The 18,529-nt window shown below is 37.8% G+C and overlaps 1 protein-coding gene across 1 annotated transcript; it reads left to right on the forward strand.

Moving 5' to 3' along the window:
* The first annotated feature begins 1,456 nt into the window (after positions 1 to 1,456).
* On the forward strand, positions 1,457 to 9,234 carry LOC109082359 (G1/S-specific cyclin-E1). The gene is made up of 12 exons (XM_042755480.1): positions 1,457 to 1,828; positions 2,307 to 2,360; positions 2,509 to 2,596; positions 2,686 to 2,748; positions 3,497 to 3,660; positions 3,950 to 4,085; positions 5,022 to 5,168; positions 5,324 to 5,419; positions 5,522 to 5,656; positions 6,493 to 6,604; positions 8,092 to 8,249; positions 8,517 to 9,234. Exons 2-12 carry the CDS (start codon positions 2,344 to 2,346, stop codon positions 8,631 to 8,633), a joined length of 1,233 nt encoding a protein of 410 aa, XP_042611414.1. The 5' UTR covers positions 1,457 to 1,828; positions 2,307 to 2,343; the 3' UTR covers positions 8,634 to 9,234.
* Positions 9,235 to 18,529: the final 9,295 nt, after the last annotated feature.

Here is an 18,529-nt window from a genome sequence, read left to right on the forward strand (position 1 = left end):
GGTCTCACATGCAAGAAAATTGCTATGAAGAATATTGCACCTGAAAGAACTATTTACCAGATCATCAAGAACTTCAAGGAGAGAGGTTTAACTGCAGTGAATAAGTCTTCAGGACGTCCCAGAGTGTCCAGCACCAGGACCATCTCCTCCTGAGGAGTCAGCTACAGAATCGAGTCACCAGCAGTGCAGAGCTTGCTCAGGAATGGCAGCAGGTTGGTGTGAGAGCATCTGCACGCACAGTGAGGCCAAGACTTTGGACAACGGCCTGGTGTCAAGAAGAGCAGCAAAGAAGCACTTCTCTCCAAGAAAAACATCAAGGACAGACTGAAATTCTGCAGGAAGTACAAGCATTGGACAGCAGAAAACTGGTGCAAAGTTATTTCTCTGATGAAGCTCCATTCCGACTTTTTGGGACATCTGGAAAATTGATTGTTCGGAGAAGAAAAGGTGAATATTACCATGAGTTCTGTGTTGTGCCAACAGAGAAGCATCCTGAGACCATCTATGTGTGGGGTTGCTTTTCAACCAAGGGAGTTGGGTCTCTCATAATTCTGCCCAAAAACACTGCCATGAATAAAGAATGATATCAAAACATCCTGCAAGAGTGACTTCTTCCAACGATCCATGAGCAATTTTGTGCATTTTCCAGTGTGATGGAGCACCATGTCACAAAGCAAGAGTGATAAAAAAGTTGCTTGAAGATCAATACACAGAAATTTTGGATCCATGACCAGGCAACTCCCCGGATGTCAATCCCATAGAGAACCTGTGGTCAGTCCTCAAAAGGCGAGTGGACAAGCAGAAGCCCACAAACTGTGATCAACTCCGAGAACTAATAAGGCAAGAATGGATCGCCATCAGTCAGGATTTGGCCCAGAAGCTAATATCCAGCATGCCAGAGCGAACTGCAGAGGTTATGAAAACAAGTGTCAACATTGGAAATATTCACTCACTATACCTTTTGGCAATAAAAGCGTTTAAAACTTATTATATGCTTATCATTGTTTTTCAGTACACCATAGAAACATGCGGAAAAACAACTACAAAAACTGAAGCAGCAAACTTTGCAAAACACTAAATTTATGTCACTGCCAAAACTTTTGGACATGACTGTAGTATACAGTGCATTTCTGAGGGGGCGCCAGTCAATATAGTCAAACTGATTTGCCTGCGTAACCCAACAGCAGCAACTGGACCAGAAAAAAGTGCTATACCACCTTGACAGCCCTTGACATCTCAAACGGCCAACCCAGCACAGCCACAACACTGCGTTTTATACATCACTAACATAATAGCGTGAGAAAATCCAACTTTTTAACCCAAACACTCGGATTGTTTACTTCTTGAGCCTGCTAGCCATGTGCTCGACGTACTTCCGCTACCGCAATACCGCCTCCCGCGTGACGTCACCAAACACACGCCTCATTTTGCCGGCAAAATGTTCATGTTTTCTAAACTTTGTTCTATTTACATTAAATAATTGAAGTATAACGTCGAGATTTCGCGTGCTCGCTCTTTGCTGGTGACAATACCCCAGAGGCACCGATCGCAGGTCTTCGCTGCCGTTATAGCAGAGCGGGGATTTTAAATGACCCGCGTTGACGGCCCCTTTTAACGACTGCTGGCGGGTTAAAAGACAAGGCGCAAAATTACTGGCGCCAGCTCAGATCGAGCGGACTGCGGAACACATCACAGCTTAGCCATATGTCGCCTGCTTACAAAGTATTGGAGCAGTTTTACTAAATAATGCCTTGTGTAACACCATCCTAACTTTTGCATTCGAGGACATCCGTGGACAGAAGGCATTTTCTGAGAGCATCACAATAAGGTACGTGCATTGCACAACCGCGGGGTTAATGTTAAAGATCGGTAAAAGTAACATTAAACTTGTAAGATGCATTAAAAGTGTTCGGGGAAGTAAATTTGGGAATATCGGTTTGCAGAGACTTTGATTTCTTACTTTAAGCTGTTGAGAAAGCGGGTTCAGTGAAATGAGGAATAATGATTGGCTCGGCCATTTTCTGGCTCCCTTGGGTAGGGCAAAGCAAACGTGTAGTTTTAGTAAAAACGTAAGAAATATGGGCATGCATTGGGGTTGCTTTGAAAATATAGAGTGTGAAGTGCATATATCTGTGGTTTTGAAGCGATCAGTTGTGTTTTTCGTGTAGTTTTGACCTCTTGAACATTGTGCCCAGCTCTACTTCCCCGCGCCCAAAGCGCTTTGTGAAGACTTACATGAGGAAGGGGGGTTGGGATTAAACGCCACAAATCGGACATTTTTATAAAGTAACACTTTTATATTTTAGGCTCTCGACACACAAGAAGGCCACACGCGAGGATATCATGCCAAGCAAGAAAGTGTAAGTTCGGTTTCGTGTCTTTTTAAGGCAGTTTTGACCATCGGTGTGCATGGAAAAGTTGCAGCTGCGAGTTAGCCTGATAGTCACTTGCACAGAGTTTCAGACCAATGTGGAAATGTAACGTTAACCCTATCACTTTTCGATGCAGGCTACGAACAGAGCAGTTTAACACTACAGATGAAGCTCCTAAAACTATTTCGGTGCGTCCCAGGAAGAGAAAAGCAGACGTGGCTATTGTAAGGAAACGTGTTTTTTTTCCATCTTCTTATACTAAAAACGTCGATGAGAGATTATGTCTCTGACTGTTTTGGTTTTGAATTCACAGCATTTACAAGATCCAGATGAAGAGATCAGTGAGATGACAAGAAAGAAACCATGTGCATCCCAGGTATGGATGAGTCATGACTGTGTGTATCCTTAGGCCTCACAAGGCATGGCATATCAGTGGCCTTAAACTCATTCCCACTTTTATTTTAGTCTCTAATGTAGATCGCAAAGTGATGAATAATGACGCTTATGGTCTAAAATGTACTGAAATCATTCAACTTTATTTGTGGTAAATGTATACATAGATGTTGAACCTAATATTAAGGCCATAAAAGTGTTTTGAACAATGTCTTTTCTTGGAGAGTTGTAATGTCTTTTTTTTTTTTTTAAGTTAAATGGAATTAAGAGAATGAAAGAAGAAAAGAACAGTAAAATAAGATTATTATTAATGTTTTAGTAGTCAGATAAATATTTAAATTCAAAAATGTGCACTCGTTTACTGATATTAGTGATTAATTACATGAATTGCAGAAATGATTCGACCTATATGTTCAAAAACATGAAGTTTGACCAGTTTAAAATGTAGCTTTTATCATCAGAGCCGCGTCTAGTTTATGAAATGTCTATGTTGGTTACAGCCCTGTATAATAGTCATCTTTGCTGCCTATGCCACCTTTGTATTGTGAGTGATTAGGGTTAATGTCATGGCTTGAGGTTGCATAGTAAGCTGTTTTGTGTCATGGAAGGTCCTTTTCAAAAAGCCTTTGAAGCCTGTCCTTGTTGCAGAGGGTGAGCTGTTGTATTTGTTTATATCCGTTAGAGCACTTACCTTTTTTTTTGTTCTTCTCTCCTCTTGTCCTCTTGCTCAGGCCTGCTGGAATCCCGACACAGGTTACACAAGCCCATGCAGGCGGATCCCCACACCTGATGAAGTTGAGGAACCGGTTGCTGTTGGCAGTGTGGGATTCGCACAGTATGCCTCAGAAAACATTTTCATCACTCCCACGCGCTCTACCCCTCTGCCGGCCCTCTGGTGAGATATTTATGGATTATCAAACTTTTAGCCACCTTAGACCGACATGTCTAAATATTTGCCAGTAGAATATCTTTTCTGACAAGAATCTGTGATGCAGTGTTGATGAATCTTATCTGATATGCATTGTATTACATGCAAAAGTCAACATTCTAGAGAAGTGTCAACACATCAAAGCACTGATCTTCAGCCAAACATATTTGGAATTATATTTATTGATTTAGACGATATGTTGCTTTTTTCCATCATATCAGTTGTTTAAACTTTAAATTTTGTAATTTTCACATAGCTGGGCAAGCAAAGATGACGTGTGGAACAACCTGCTTAGAAAAGACAAACTCTACCTGCGAGATACACATGTTATGGAGAGACATCCAAATCTTCAACCCAAAATGAGAGCGATTCTGCTGGATTGGCTAATAGAGGTTTGTAATCGTTGTTGACCCATTCACACGTCTTAATCTAATCTCATTAAGAGGGGTGGGGACTAAACCTCAGATTGTTTACAAAACCTGAGAACTTGGGTAACAGCCTTTTTTATAATTAAAAACTAACTACAAGTACATCCCAAGGGAAACTTCAGTTTTGATGGCATCCCTGATCAACATGTGGACAAGAACATTTCATTCTTGTCCAGAAACTGACTAAAAATCTTTGTATGTGTAAAGTTGTGTGTGTATCTTAACCCCCACACAAGTGCTTGTTGGCACGGCTGTCTTTTGTTGTCACCGTCTGTAGTAGTTTGTTGTTTTTTTGTCATCCGTTTATTTTCAAGAATAAAATATCGTGCTATTTGAAACATTTAATATGCCGATGGTGAGATTTGTCACAATAGGGGTTTAATGGTACATGTATTCATACTGAAATCCTGTCAGATGCTTTTCACATGGTTGCCCTCCTATCAGAAGCATCTTGCATTTGAGACCCGTTTTCCTCAACGCATGACTTGCATCATACCATTGTATCTTTTATTGGTAAATGTTAGAAATTCACATAAGTATTACCGTATGCATAAAGGCTGGTCCCAACAACAAGCAAGGCACTGCTAAGTTTCCCAAACTTCATTGAACAAAAGCATCATAATGTACAATAATTCTGACTAAAATATGTTTTGGTAAAATATTTTGCATTCAGAAGTCGAAGCACTTCTTCTCTCATTTACATAATCAAAAACTGCAGTACAAAGAATGTGCCGCATTTTTATTTTGTTACATCACTGTACACATACCCTAGCATAGACATAAATGTTGAAGTTTTCTGGAAATGGATGGTTTTTATTTTATTAATGAGTACAGAAATGTTGTATGGTGATTTCACACTCATTGACATTTGCTTTTTTTTTTTTTTTTTTTTTCCTTCAGGTTTGTGAGGTGTACAAGTTACACAGAGAAACGTTTTACTTGGGTCAGGATTACTTTGATCGTTTCATGGCCACTCAAGAGAATGTTCTCAAAACAACACTACAGCTTATAGGCATCTCCTGTCTCTTCATCGCTGCCAAAATGGAGGTAAGTTTTACTTGTAGATGCCCTTTTATTTCAGCCTGAACTTTTGAGAGGGATTGTAATATCCTTTCAGTGTAATTTTCATTTTAAGAAAAGTGTAGCATTTGTCAGAATGTTGTGCACTTTAAATGTAAGTTGTTGTTTTTTATTTTTCAAAGGAAATTTACCCTCCTAAAGTGCATCAGTTTGCTTATGTTTCTGATGGGGCCTGCACAGAGGATGACATTCTTAGCATGGAAATTATCATCATGAAGGTATATTATCTTAATATGATCATTTCATTTCAGCCTAAACATGTAGCCCTGCTGCTTGTATGATGTATTGGACTACTTTTTACTCCATTTGTTGTTCTTCAGGAGTTGAATTGGAGTTTGAGTCCTTTAACCCCAGTGGCTTGGCTCAACATCTACATGCAGATGGCCTATCTGAAGGAGACTGCTGAAGTTCTCATGGCCCAGTACCCACAGGCTACATTTGTGCAGATTGCAGAAGTAAGACAGAGGAATTAATCACGTTAAAATCTCAATTTGGTGTGTGACTATATTTACCGCAAAAGGCTGTGATTCATTTAAAGTTATATTCTGCACATGTCGTGTCCCTCAAATTCAATGTGAAAGCCTGAAACGGTTCTGGTTTCCAATACACACACTCCTGTTTTACATGAGGCTACTGACTTTCAAAGCTACTTCCAGTATATGAATGCACCCTACAAAGCCAGTCTCTGAAAATGTGCTTTAAAGGCTTAGTCAAAAAAAAAGTCATATACTCACCCTCATGTCATTTCAAACCTGTATGTATGACTGACTGATTAATGTGGAACATGAAAGATGTTTTGAGAAATGTCTTAGTGTGTCCATACAATGGATGCCACAGACTTGGGTTACTTGAGTGGAAGAGGATATTCGTCATACAGTGTTGAAATGAAATGAGGGTGAGAAAATGATACAATTCTCATTTTTGGGCAAAATGGCCTTTTAACAACAATTTTTTTTTTTTTTTTTTTTTTTTTTTAATAATTTAACTCTGGACATATTTCAGTACAAGTTACTGTTACTTTACCAGAGTTGGAATGAGGAACATATTCAAAACTTGTGAAGTACACACTGAAAGTCTTAGTCTTTTGTTAGTTTTTCTTCAAAGGGCTTGAAGGTTAAACATTGTGAATCTACAGCAAAAATGTTACCATGTTTATAATAATAGTAAAAAAAAAAAGTCCAAGCAGCGTGAGATGTGAAATCATATCATTTAACTACTTATTTAACTACTCAATAAAAGAAAACGAACTTCTCTTATGGTGTACTTACTGTGGCTTTGACTTTTTGTTTAGCTCTTGGATCTGTGCATACTGGATGTAAGAAGTCTGGAGTTCTCTTACAGCCTTCTTGCAGCTTCCGCGCTCTTCCACTTCTCTTCTCTAGAGCTAGTGATGAAAGTTTCAGGTATGATTTTAACAACTCTCGTGTGAATTTCTTCTCAACAGCTCTATACAGGTCCTTCTCAAAAAATTAGCATATTGTGAAAAAGTTCATTATTTTCCATAATGTAATGATAAAAATTAAACTTTCATATATTAGATTCATTGCACACCAACTGAAATATTTCAGGTCTTTTATTGTTTTAATACTGATGATTTTGGCATACAGCTCATGAAAACCTCAAAAAATTAGCATATTTCATCCGACCAATAAAAGAAAAGTGTTTTTAATACAAAAAAAGTCGACCTTCAAATAATTATGTTCAGTTATGCACTCAATACTTGGTCAGGAATCCTTTTGCAGAAATGACTGCTTCAATGCGGCGTGGCATGGAGGCAATCAGCCTGTGGCACTGCTGAGGTGTTATGGAGGCCCAGGATACTTCGACAGCGGCCTTAAGCTCATCCAGAGTGTTGGGTCTTGCGTCTCTCAACTTTCTCTTCACAATATCCCACAGATTCTCTATGGGGTTCAGGTCAGGAGAGTTGGCAGGCCAATTGAGCACAGTAATACCATGGTCCGTAAACCATTTACCAGTGGTTTTGGCACTGTGAGCAGGTTCCAGGTCGTGCTGAAAAACAAAATCTTCATCTCCATAAAGCTTTTCAGCAGATGGAAGCATGAAGTGCTCCAAAATCTCCTGATAGCTAGCTGCATTGACCCTGCCCTTGATAAAACACAGTGGACCAACACAGGCAGCTGACATGGCCCCCCAGACCATCACTGACTGTGGGTACTTGACACTGGACTTCAGGCACTTTGGCATTTCCTTTTCCCCAGTCTTCCTCCAGACTCTGGCACCTTGATTTCCGAATGACATGCAAAATTTGCTTTCATCCGAAAAAAGTACTTTGGACCACTGCTTCTCTGTAGCCCAGGTCAGGTGCTTCTGCCGCTGTTTCTGGTTCAAAAGCACACGGCTGTGCACGGTGGCTCTGGATGTTTCTACTCCAGACTCAGTCCACCGCTTCCGCAGGTCCCCCAAGGTCTGGAATCGGTCCTTCTCCACAGTCTTTCTCAGGGTCCGGTCACCTCTTCTCGTTGTACAGTGTTTTTTGCCACACTTTTTCCTTCCCACAGACTTCCCACTGAGGTGCCTCAGGAATCTTTTGCAGGTGTTTAGAGTTAATTAGTTGATTCAGATGATTAGGTTAATAGCTCGTTTAGAGAACCTTTTCATGATATGCTAATTTTTTGAGATAGGAATTTTGGGTTTTCATGAGCTGTATGCCAAAATCATCAGTATTAAAACAATAAAAGACCTGAAATATTTCAGTTGGTGTGCAATGAATCTAAAATATATGAAAGTTTAATTTTTATCATTACATTATGGAAAATAATGAACTTTTTCACAATATGCTAATTTTTTGAGAAGGACCTGTATATTTGAGTTTGTATATCCCAAAATTGGCTGAAGTGGTTGGAAGTGACCTCTGATTTATTTGGTTCAGGGCTGAAGTGGTGTGACTTGGAGGAGTGTGTGAGATGGATGGTCCCTTTCGCCATGTCAATCCGTGAAGCAGGCAGCTCATCCCTCAAGACATTCAAAGGAATAGCAGCAGATGATATGCACAATATCCAGACCCACGTGCCTTACATGGAATGGCTGGTGAGTTTACTTTTGGAACTACTTTGTCTAGTTTGTCTTAAATTGGGTTTTAATTTCAGGCCAGTTCACTTCAATCTGAATATTATATGTATATATATACATAATTTGTGTGTGTGTGTGTTCACGTACAAATGAAAATTGGGCTTAAACAGTAGCGTCTGTCTTGTTCTCACTACAGAATTTTGCATAAATTTGCCCCAGCCACAACATTTGTTTCTTTCACTTCCTCTAGCCTAAAGTTTTCTTGTTTCTTTTCTTATTTCTCAGGGAAGGGTGAACTCCTATCAGCTAGTGGACATTGAGAGCAGTCAGAGGTCTCCTGTTCCCTCTGGAGTGCTCACACCACCACCCAGCAGTGAGAAGCCGGAGAGCACAGACTCCTGACTTCATTATGCATGCCCTGACAGATGAGTTTAAATGGAAAATCGGCAAATCAATGGCATTACAGGACAAACCCAACCATCAGTATAAGACTCAAAAGACCAAAAATCTCTTATGCTTAATTTTTTTCTCCCCATGTGAGACTTGAAAGACATGAGATATTTTTTGTTTTAATGGTCCAAAGGTTTGGTGTTTTTATTTTTTAGTTAATGCAGACTACCTGCCAAAATCCCAGAGCTGTTACTGGCTCTGATTGCTGCTAAAAGAGGGTGGGACTGGAGCAGATGGAAGGATGACCACAGAGATCCCCAGACAAATATGGGCATGGGTTTCTGGGGCTCAGGTTGCCATTTGGACCAGCAATATCCTGACAGGTTGTCATGGGGACTCGAGTCTCCACTGCCAGAAAGGACCAGAGAAATCACCAGCTTTAGAAGCTAGGACTCGGATTTTATATTTAAGATTTTCCACTGGTCGCCTCCTGTGTGTTTGTAACCAAATTTGACCATTCGCTTTTTATAGGTTTGTTTTTAAACGAGATGCTGCTACATTTCTCTATATCATATGTCTAAATAAAGCCACTGTCTCAGACAGTTTTTAAGTATACTGTGCTGATTGATTTCTTACTCGGCCACACGTCACTTCACTTTAAAATATAAAATATATTTTAGACCAGCTTTTATGTTATATTTTAATTAACATTAACATTTTTGTTATTTAAATAACCATTTGCTGTTTTTTTTTTTAACAGCTCAATTTGGCTGTGAATGAAACTGGAATGATTAAATTGAGTAGCCTTATAAGTTGTTCTAATTATCAAAAAGCAATCCATGCAGATTGGAGAAAAAAGTGTGTGTATATATGTATGTATGTGCACTTGCAGGCTGTTTTACAACATGAGTCAAAAATAGCAGATGCATTCTAAGAGATCATCTTCTAGATTTATGAAACGTCACAAAATGGTGAACAGGGCTTGTAATGGCTGTCTAGCTCATGCATCTACATACACAGTGCCCTCTGCTTGCAGTCTGAGAAGAGTGTTACAGAGAGTCCCAGAACATGATCCACTAGATGTCAGTGTGATGCTTCGTCTGTCACCTTCAGAAGGCTGGACTTGAGGTCTGTGAGCTCCTCAACAGCTGCTGCTGAGACAAGGGTAATTCATTACAGTGCACACTGACAGTCGCTCTGCTGCCTCGGTCTGGCAGTGTTTGGGTGCTGTGCTGGTGACTGGAATCTGCTTAAGGCAATTTTGGTTTTGGCTTTATTTGGTTATTGAAAATGGTAAACTGCTGAAGATGCTTTGTATTATTTCAATGCACCTTTACATGCGTACATTGTTTCAGTACGTATTATTTTAAAACAATGAGCATTGTGTATCATACAATGTAGACCAAGGTAATTACAAAAACCTCATGATTTATGGCAGATTAAGCAGTTGATAACAAAAGGGTTTTGAAGATGAGGTACATGAAAGCTTCTCAACCTGCACAACTGATCACCTGATCAACTCCTAGCAGCTTTGTGGCCCTCATGCTAAGCTCTTAACCTTACAGAGGTTGACAGTGAATGGAGTCCCACATCACTGGTCTGTATTTAACAATGTGGCAGCAGGATGGCTACCATGCAGTCTCTTAGAAGAGCTGTATGGAGGTCAACGTTGAAGAGGAGGAGGGGGTTCCCCCAGCAGACAGACCCTGGGGGCCAGGGGGCCCTCAGGCAGGCAACAGCGCAACAGCTGTTATGTGCTCAATGGCCCCTTTTGTTCTCTCCGCGCAGACACTGGTGGCAGCAGCAGCAGGTGCCCAGTGGATCATCTCCCAGCCACCACTGCCAAAAGTCACACCTAGTCGGAGCTAATATTCATAATGCCATGAACATGATTTATTATTAAAACAGATCAGGAAAAAAAAAAAAAGCTTTACTGTGTATGGAAATTTGGATCCTATGAAATCACAAAGACACTGAACACTGAAATTTATAGTCATTCATATCACAGATAAATTAAAATACTGAAAAAATATATTCATATAATAAAACTTGGCATTTTGAAATTATTCAATGACTTTTGTAATCCCATTTGCCATTCATTGCTGCTTTTAAAAATAGATTATAGAATAAAAATCTTTTTTTTTTTCTTTTTTTTTTGAGCCCATTTGTAAATTTTGACTCCTGTGTTACCACGAAGGAACTTAACACTGATATTTTCAGTCATTCAAACCATAAATAAATTTAGGGGGAAAATGCATTATTTGTCACATGTTATCAAAGTCAACTTTATTGTCATTATTAGCACATTGTGTGGATACAATAGGTTAAAATAAATAAATGAACATTTCCTTAGTGAAAACAACAGTGACACATAGTACACATTCTAGTAAAAACAGTTAAATAAGTCAAGTGTAGCAGTAGTGGGATGTATATGATTGATCTGTGAGCACTAAGTGAATAATATATATATATATTATTCACTTAGTACTCAGATCAATCATATCTTATTTATGTGCAATACTGTATATATTGCATTCACTTAATAATACTAGTGACTATAGGCCTGTATATTATATATCACTTCAGTCTGTCTAAAATGTCTAAGACCTTAGTCAACAGTCTGTAAGCCACTCCATGCAGTAGTGCAGCAGACACAAGAACGAGTTTCTTTTCAGACGAACAGGGTCAGCTTTCCAGTCCTTGAGTGAATTGCTTGTTTGTAATTGTTAATTGAGTAGTTCAGGTGCTGTCAGGGTTGAAATGTATAATCAGCCTACATGCATCAATGAGTTTGTGTTGTGTTGTGTTGTTCTGTCTCCTGTACAACACGGGGTGGGGAGTAAATTGTTTTAGATAATTCATTTAGATGACTCAGTTTTAGGCAAAATAAATGTGCTTTTCTCTGGTTGTTAGCGAACCATCTTCATCAAAAGCCCCCTTACGGTTCATAGAGGTATAAGGGGCTAAAAAGCTATATTCACACACAACTTTTCTTCAGTTCAAATGAGAAAATTAAATCTTCATTGTCTCATTTTCACCGAGAACAGTTCAACTAATAGGGTAGAAGTGATTGTGTTTTCAATTTTAATACAATATTGTTATAATAAAAGAAAGAAAAAAAAAAACATGATTAAGTTGGGTCTCTTTATAGTTTGCAGTACAGTCTAATAATCTTTATCTCCCAAAAATATTCTAGTCTTTATTCAACTTTTTTTTTTTACATTTCAAAATCAGAGATTACTTGCATAACGTGCTACCATTTTAGCAAGTTATGCTACTTAATGTCAAGGATAGTTTTTGTTGTTGTTGTTGTTGTTTATTTATTTATTTTTTAATCCTGTCATTGATGTTCTTTGCATTCTTGGCTACAAAATAACTTTCTCAACAACTCAGTCTCAATGCGTCCTCACTTATTTAAAACACTATATTGTTTAAAGGAAAAATATCAATTTTCGTTTCACCACTCATATGACAAGCTCTGTGTCGTGCTGTAAGCTGTCAAACTCGACTGTCACGGAAGCTTGCGTTTCCGCCTAACCACGTGGCAGCAACTGTTTACACACGTGACTCGCTGAGTGGCGCCCACCTCGACGTCATCAACAAAAGTCCAGATGGGCGTGGTTTGATCGCACATCAGCGTGTCCTGCGCAGAATGTGGAGCTGGATGAGATTTAGCGGGTTATTTAAATTTATCAGGTCAGTTTCCCCATCCATTGTCATCAAATGATATTTATTGAGTTTTTCCCAAACTCTTAAACAGTGACTTTCGTCATCTAAATAAAAAAAAATAAAAATAAAAAGTCTGTTTCTGTGCCTTGTGCAGTTTCTTACTGGAAAGTGATATTCCCTGGAAGAAAGTTATCTCATAAATATCTGATAACTAACAAAATGAGAGAAATTACATTTAAGTTGATTCATAGATTTTATCCAGACCAACTGTACTTTCTGTTTTGAGAACCCTGAAACCTCTTTCCATGTATTTTGGAATTGCTCTAGTACACATGGAAATGTGTTTTGAATCTATCGAGTTCTCTACAAACTTAAAAACAATAAGAACAATGGCTTTGTTGAAGGACTAGGCACTTCATCTGGACTGAAAGATTGAAGGACCCTGGATTGTTATTGTTGTCCTGACACACATCATACACACAATGATTTTTGGAAACATGATTTCATGTGTTTTCAAATATTCAAATCTATATAACTTCTTGATCATGTGACCAGTTGCCACACCCACTGTATTATATTCAAATATTGTACATACATTTTTTTTCTTTTGAAATTATATTTGATGTTTTTAGATAATTATTTGAATTACTGAAAGCTTTTTTTTTTACTTCTTGGTCATGCGACCTGATACTGAACTGGTGTGACATAATTGGGTCACATGACCAGGAAGTTATATAGATTTTAATATTTAGAAAATTTACCAAAAATAAGCAAAATCATATTTCCAAAATCCAATTGTGTATGATGTGTTAGAAGTGTTACTGAACATATTAAAGGCCTGTTTCTACCAATTAAAAGAAAATGTTGGAGTACGATGTAATTACAATGTAACAATACATAGTGAATATCCCATTCACAGCTTAAAATATGTATATTAATGTTTTTTTCCACTTAATTTACATATTTACATTCCATTTGCATGATGCTTTGCATGTTTTTGAATCTTGGAATGAATATATTTTTTATTATTTTTTGAGACATTAATTTTGCTCATCAAATGTCAACATAAAACCAACTTTACTGCACCGAATATGAGAATTTCTTTTAACTTCATGCCACTGGAATTCTACTTAATTAAATTTTGAATTTTTTTATTCTGCATCCTGCGTCCTACTTTAATTCAAATGCTGCACAACTCTGATTTTGAGGAAATGTCTAAATGTATAATATTCCTGTGAAATAATTATTCATACTGTGAATGCTGAAGAATGCTGTTAGGCAGCTACCAACCAGCATGCTTAGAAGTCATACTAACTTCTTTCTTGGCATATGCAAAGCTCCTGTGCAGACTGTTTAGACCAGTGTTTGACATATTGTAGTAGACCTTAGTCAGGCCACAGTGACACAGTTTAATTGTAGTGCTTTTACAAAGCACACATCTCTGCCCCAATAAAATGTGTAACACTTTACATTTTTACACAAATTATATGTAATATCTAATTCAGTTAACTTACACCACAAAAATTTCCCACAACATTATTATCTCGTTATTTTTGGGGATGTGTGTTCCTGAACATAATGAATTATGGGATACGCTTAGCCTCTGCGGAGATATGTGGATTTAGTGTGCGTTATGGGCCCTGAGCTTTGGCATTTTTCAGACCTGGGACAGTTTTGTGCACTTACTTCCTGTCGCTTACACGTGCTCTCAAGTGCCCAAGACCGCAAGTGTGTGTTTTAGGATAGGCCCAAAGTCTGTCCTGCTTTCATGCTTCTTTGATCTTGCCTGCCCCCTCGCTCTCATACTCCCCCTACTGTTCAGTACAGAAAATACACCCACAGACTGCAGTGGAAACGAACGGGTGTTTGTGATAAAATGGTAAAATATAATCTGGAAAAGGATGTCTTGTAAGTTGCCAAAACCTATTATGTTTTTAAGCATCAAACCATATTCTTAAGTCTGTCAAGATCAGCTTGACATGTTTCTGATGCGTTTACACAAAAGTAATACAGAAACATTTGTTTCCAATCTCAACTTTTTTTTTTTTTTCCTCTAAACAGTGACACATTCCCATGGAGTTTATGAGCCAGAGAACAACTGTTAAGCCTGTTTTTAAGCATGTGCAGGTCTTATATTGAATACAGAAGAGGGTTATATGTGGGTCACATTTCTTCATTTGCATGTGTCAATTGCATATGTCCGGGTGAGTTTGTGTTTGCCGCCCCCTTATGGTTGAATAGACAAACTGCTCCACTGATCCGGCATCAGCTGGGCTGAGCTCACCCCAGCTGTCTCTGGGCACTGCTCCCAGTCTATTTAAAACAAGAAGAGGAGGGTGAATATAATCAGGGCTCATCTTTGTTGTATATCAGATTTAGAGGAACCCTTCGTCTGTTCTATGGGGGTGGACAGTAATTTTGCTGTTTTGTTTACTTGCAAGACACCATGATATTTCAAAAGTATACAGACAATTGGAATTCTTTTTGCCGCAGAATGAACAATTTGTGGTTCGGTGTTCAGCATCCTTATGCTGATTTCTTTTTATACTTAAGCATTTAGTGTAAAAAGATTTGCGTGGTTGGTGGAAGTCTCAAAATAAATGATATGATGTCTGAACGGCAATTAAATTTCATAAGAATGTGAAGGCTCCCACCCTCACGCCCAGATTACCTGATAATAAAAAACATTGGGAAAGATCTGTGTAATGTAATTATGTGTGTTTTACTGTAAGTGCTGTGCTTGATAGCTTCAGAAAGAAGCTGCGGGCTTTTCCATTTATTTGTGTTTAGATCATCAGGGACCTCTGTTCCTTTTTGGTATTATGCCGCTTTGGCTGTGCGCATGTGTGTGTGTGTCAAGTATGAGGGCCGTTTCCTGTCGACTCTGCCGCGTGTATTCTCTGTTCATTGTAATGCCTTTAATTAAAGTGATTTTATTCACAGGCACACAGCTGGCATCGGCGACTTTCCATTAGGCATCTGAGTGGCCGCCTCGCTGGTGGGAGGACCCGCACTGGGGCCGCTTCCTGGGGAATACAATACTAGTTTCATCTCCCCTCTGAGTTTGTTGTGTGTTTTGAATTTATTAATCATTGATTTTAATGCGTGCCTCTTGACAGTGGCAGCTACCCATGCATTAATTTATTCCTGAGATCCTCGTGTACAAAATGGCATTTAGAAACAATGCAGGGTCAGCCAGGGTTGCCTTGCTTTTCTTTATGTTGATGGCACGGCGATATAAAAGCCTATTTTTGTAGCCACTGAAATAGCAGTAAATAAAGTTCCTTATGTTTCTGCTGCTCTTTAGGCTCAGGCGTTTCGCTGAAAACACTTTAAACTCACCTGCTTTGCATGCGCTGACAAGCAGTCAATCGTCGAGCAAATTGTTGGTCTTAAGTTGTGAAGAAAGGTGCTTTGGGCTGACAATAGCTAGACTGTGTTTATCCGTTCAGGTCTTAAGGAAGTATGTTAAAAAAAAAAAATTGCCCTCAGAGAATTGTGTGGATTAAAAAGACAGATTACATCTCAAAGGATGCAAAAGGGAGCCGAATTTGAATTTGGAGCAGGATTTGAATGCATTCAAAGTCTCTTTATTTTTTTATTTATCGAAGAAGGGGGGGGAAACACTTATTCATCCATTTAAATGAGTAAATAGTCTGTGCGTTTGAAAAGATAAAAGCTATGCTCATAATCCGTATTGACACTCAGAGATGCGGAAAGGAAGATTCCTAAGATCCATCCGCTCCCTGCCCCGTTCAAAGGGCCTGATCCCCATTCAGGAGGCAGACCTAGATTTCCTGACAGATTTCTTTCTCTGGATTGATCAGGACATGCTGCTAGTAAACGAGATCGCCCAGAGAGATGTTTAGGAGGGCGTTCGGTTAGCAGGTGCTTATCACTTGTCTCAAGGAGCTTCTACCAGCCACAGAAAGCCTGACTGTGTCTGACGCCGTTCGTGTGCTTATGCGGAGCATGGTGGGAGACTCTCGGCTGTCCTGAATGCCGAAAGCCCTGCAGATGTCTTCTTTTTTCTGAAAACTTCTAGGCACAGTTCATCATTTACTTATCCTCATTCCGTTCCAAACCTGTTTTTTTCTCTTCTTCTGTGGAACGAAAAAGAAGATATTTTAAAGAATTTGCTATTGTTTTTCTTTATACAAGGAAAGCCAAAACAACCCCAATGGACCCAGTGGTAGAGAGGCCACCTATATTTAGTTCTGGAAGTATTAAAAAAGAAAGGAGAAAAAAGTCTTAGTTTCAGAGTTTTAATCAATGAACCAACTCTACCTAGAACTCTAGAGTTCTTTTGGCAGAATTTGCTTGTTGCATTCTCTGACTGGTGGATTTTTTTGTTTCGAAGAATCATGGGTAATGTTGTTTTTCATCAGGAATTTTGCTGTTTAACACTATTTAAAAAAAAAAAAAAAAAAAACATATATATATATATATATATATATATATATATATATATATTAACTATAAACCAAAAGTTTGGAAACATTACTATTTTTAATGTTTTTGAAAGAAGTTTCTTCTGCTCATCAAGCCTGCATTTATTTGATCAAAAATACAGGAAAAAAAAAATAATTTTGTGATATATTATTACAATTTAAAATAATTGTTTTTAAATTTATTATACTTTAAATTATCATTTATTTCTGTGATGCAAAGCTGAATTTTTAGGATCATTATCACATGATCCTTTAGAAATCATTCTAATATGATGATTCATTATCAAAGTTTGAAACAGTTCTGCTGCTTAATATTTTTATTTCAGAACGTGATACTTTTTTAGGATACTTTGATGAATAAAAAGTAAAAAAAAAAAAAAAAAGAAGCTATGTTTTTAAAAAATATAAATATTTTGTAATAACAATATACACTACTGGTCAGTAATTTGGGGTCAGTAATTTTTTTTCTTTCTTTTTTTTAAATAAAATCAATACTTTTATTCTCCAAGGATGTGTTAAATTGATAAAAAGTGATAGTAAAGAAAATACATTATTAGAATATATATTATTAGATGTTTTTTTTTTTTGAATAAATGCAGTTGTTTTTAACCTTTTATTCATCAAATATATTAGACAGCAGAACTGTTTTCAACACTCATAATAAATCAGAATATTAGAATGATTTCTAAATGATCATGTGATAGACTGGATGTTACATGTGACACTGAAGGCTGGAGTAATGATGCTGAAAATTCAGCTTTGCATCACAGGAATAAATTATTTTTTTAAAGTCTATTCAAATAGAAAACTATTATTTTAAGTTGTAATAATATTTCACAATATTACAGTTTTTTTCTGTATTTTTGATCAAATAAATGCAGGCTTGATGAGCAGAAGAAACTTCTTTCAAAAACATTAAAAATTGTAATGTTTCCAAACTTTTGGTCTGTACTGTATAAATATATATATATATATATATATATATATATATATATATATATATATATATATATATATATATATATATATATATATATATATATATATATATATATATGTAATCAAATAATGCAGAATGGTGGCTTTAACAAAACCAGTACCTTTATGGAGAAAATAGAGTTTTTGGGGGGATTTTTAATTCCGGAAAGAGACTGGTTCACTCTATTGACTTTCATTGTATAGACAAAAATAAAAATAAAAATAAAAATTCCAACATTCTTCAAAATATCTTCTTTTGTGCTTGCAATGACTCACTGTAAATGGTGAAAGAATTTTCATTTTTGGTTGAACTAATACAACAAATCATACCACAAATGTGTGAACTTTTCACTGATTGATACCATCACAGACAGCCGTTTTCACAGTGTGACTGTCCTCACCATTTCCCCCCCTCTCTATGTTTAAAGACCCCCTATAAGCTTCGCTAGCCACAAAGCCTAAATGATGCTGCCCTTTCTTTTTTCCCTCCATCTGTAAAGAGGCAAAGTGCGAGAAAGAAAGAGTGAGCCATCGATCAGTGCCGATCGTTACACGGCCCCGCACCCTGCCTCTCATTGTTTTTCATCTTGTCTCTCAAGCAGGGTGAACCCTTGTTGCCATGGCATCCCCCACACATTGACGATGGCACTTCAACCCTTTAGCTTAATGATCTCTTGGCTGATAGCCTACTTGTCAGGCTGACTCGCTCTGTCAAGAAGCAAGGAGGATATTTGAATCCCTAGCATACCCATAACATCTCCACTCAAGCTATTTCCACTTAACTTTCACAAATCCAGGGCATCCAACCAA

The sequence above is a fragment of the Cyprinus carpio genome, unplaced genomic scaffold (genome assembly GCF_018340385.1).
Source record: "Cyprinus carpio isolate SPL01 unplaced genomic scaffold, ASM1834038v1 S000006709, whole genome shotgun sequence".
Taxonomy (NCBI): domain Eukaryota; kingdom Metazoa; phylum Chordata; class Actinopteri; order Cypriniformes; family Cyprinidae; genus Cyprinus; species Cyprinus carpio.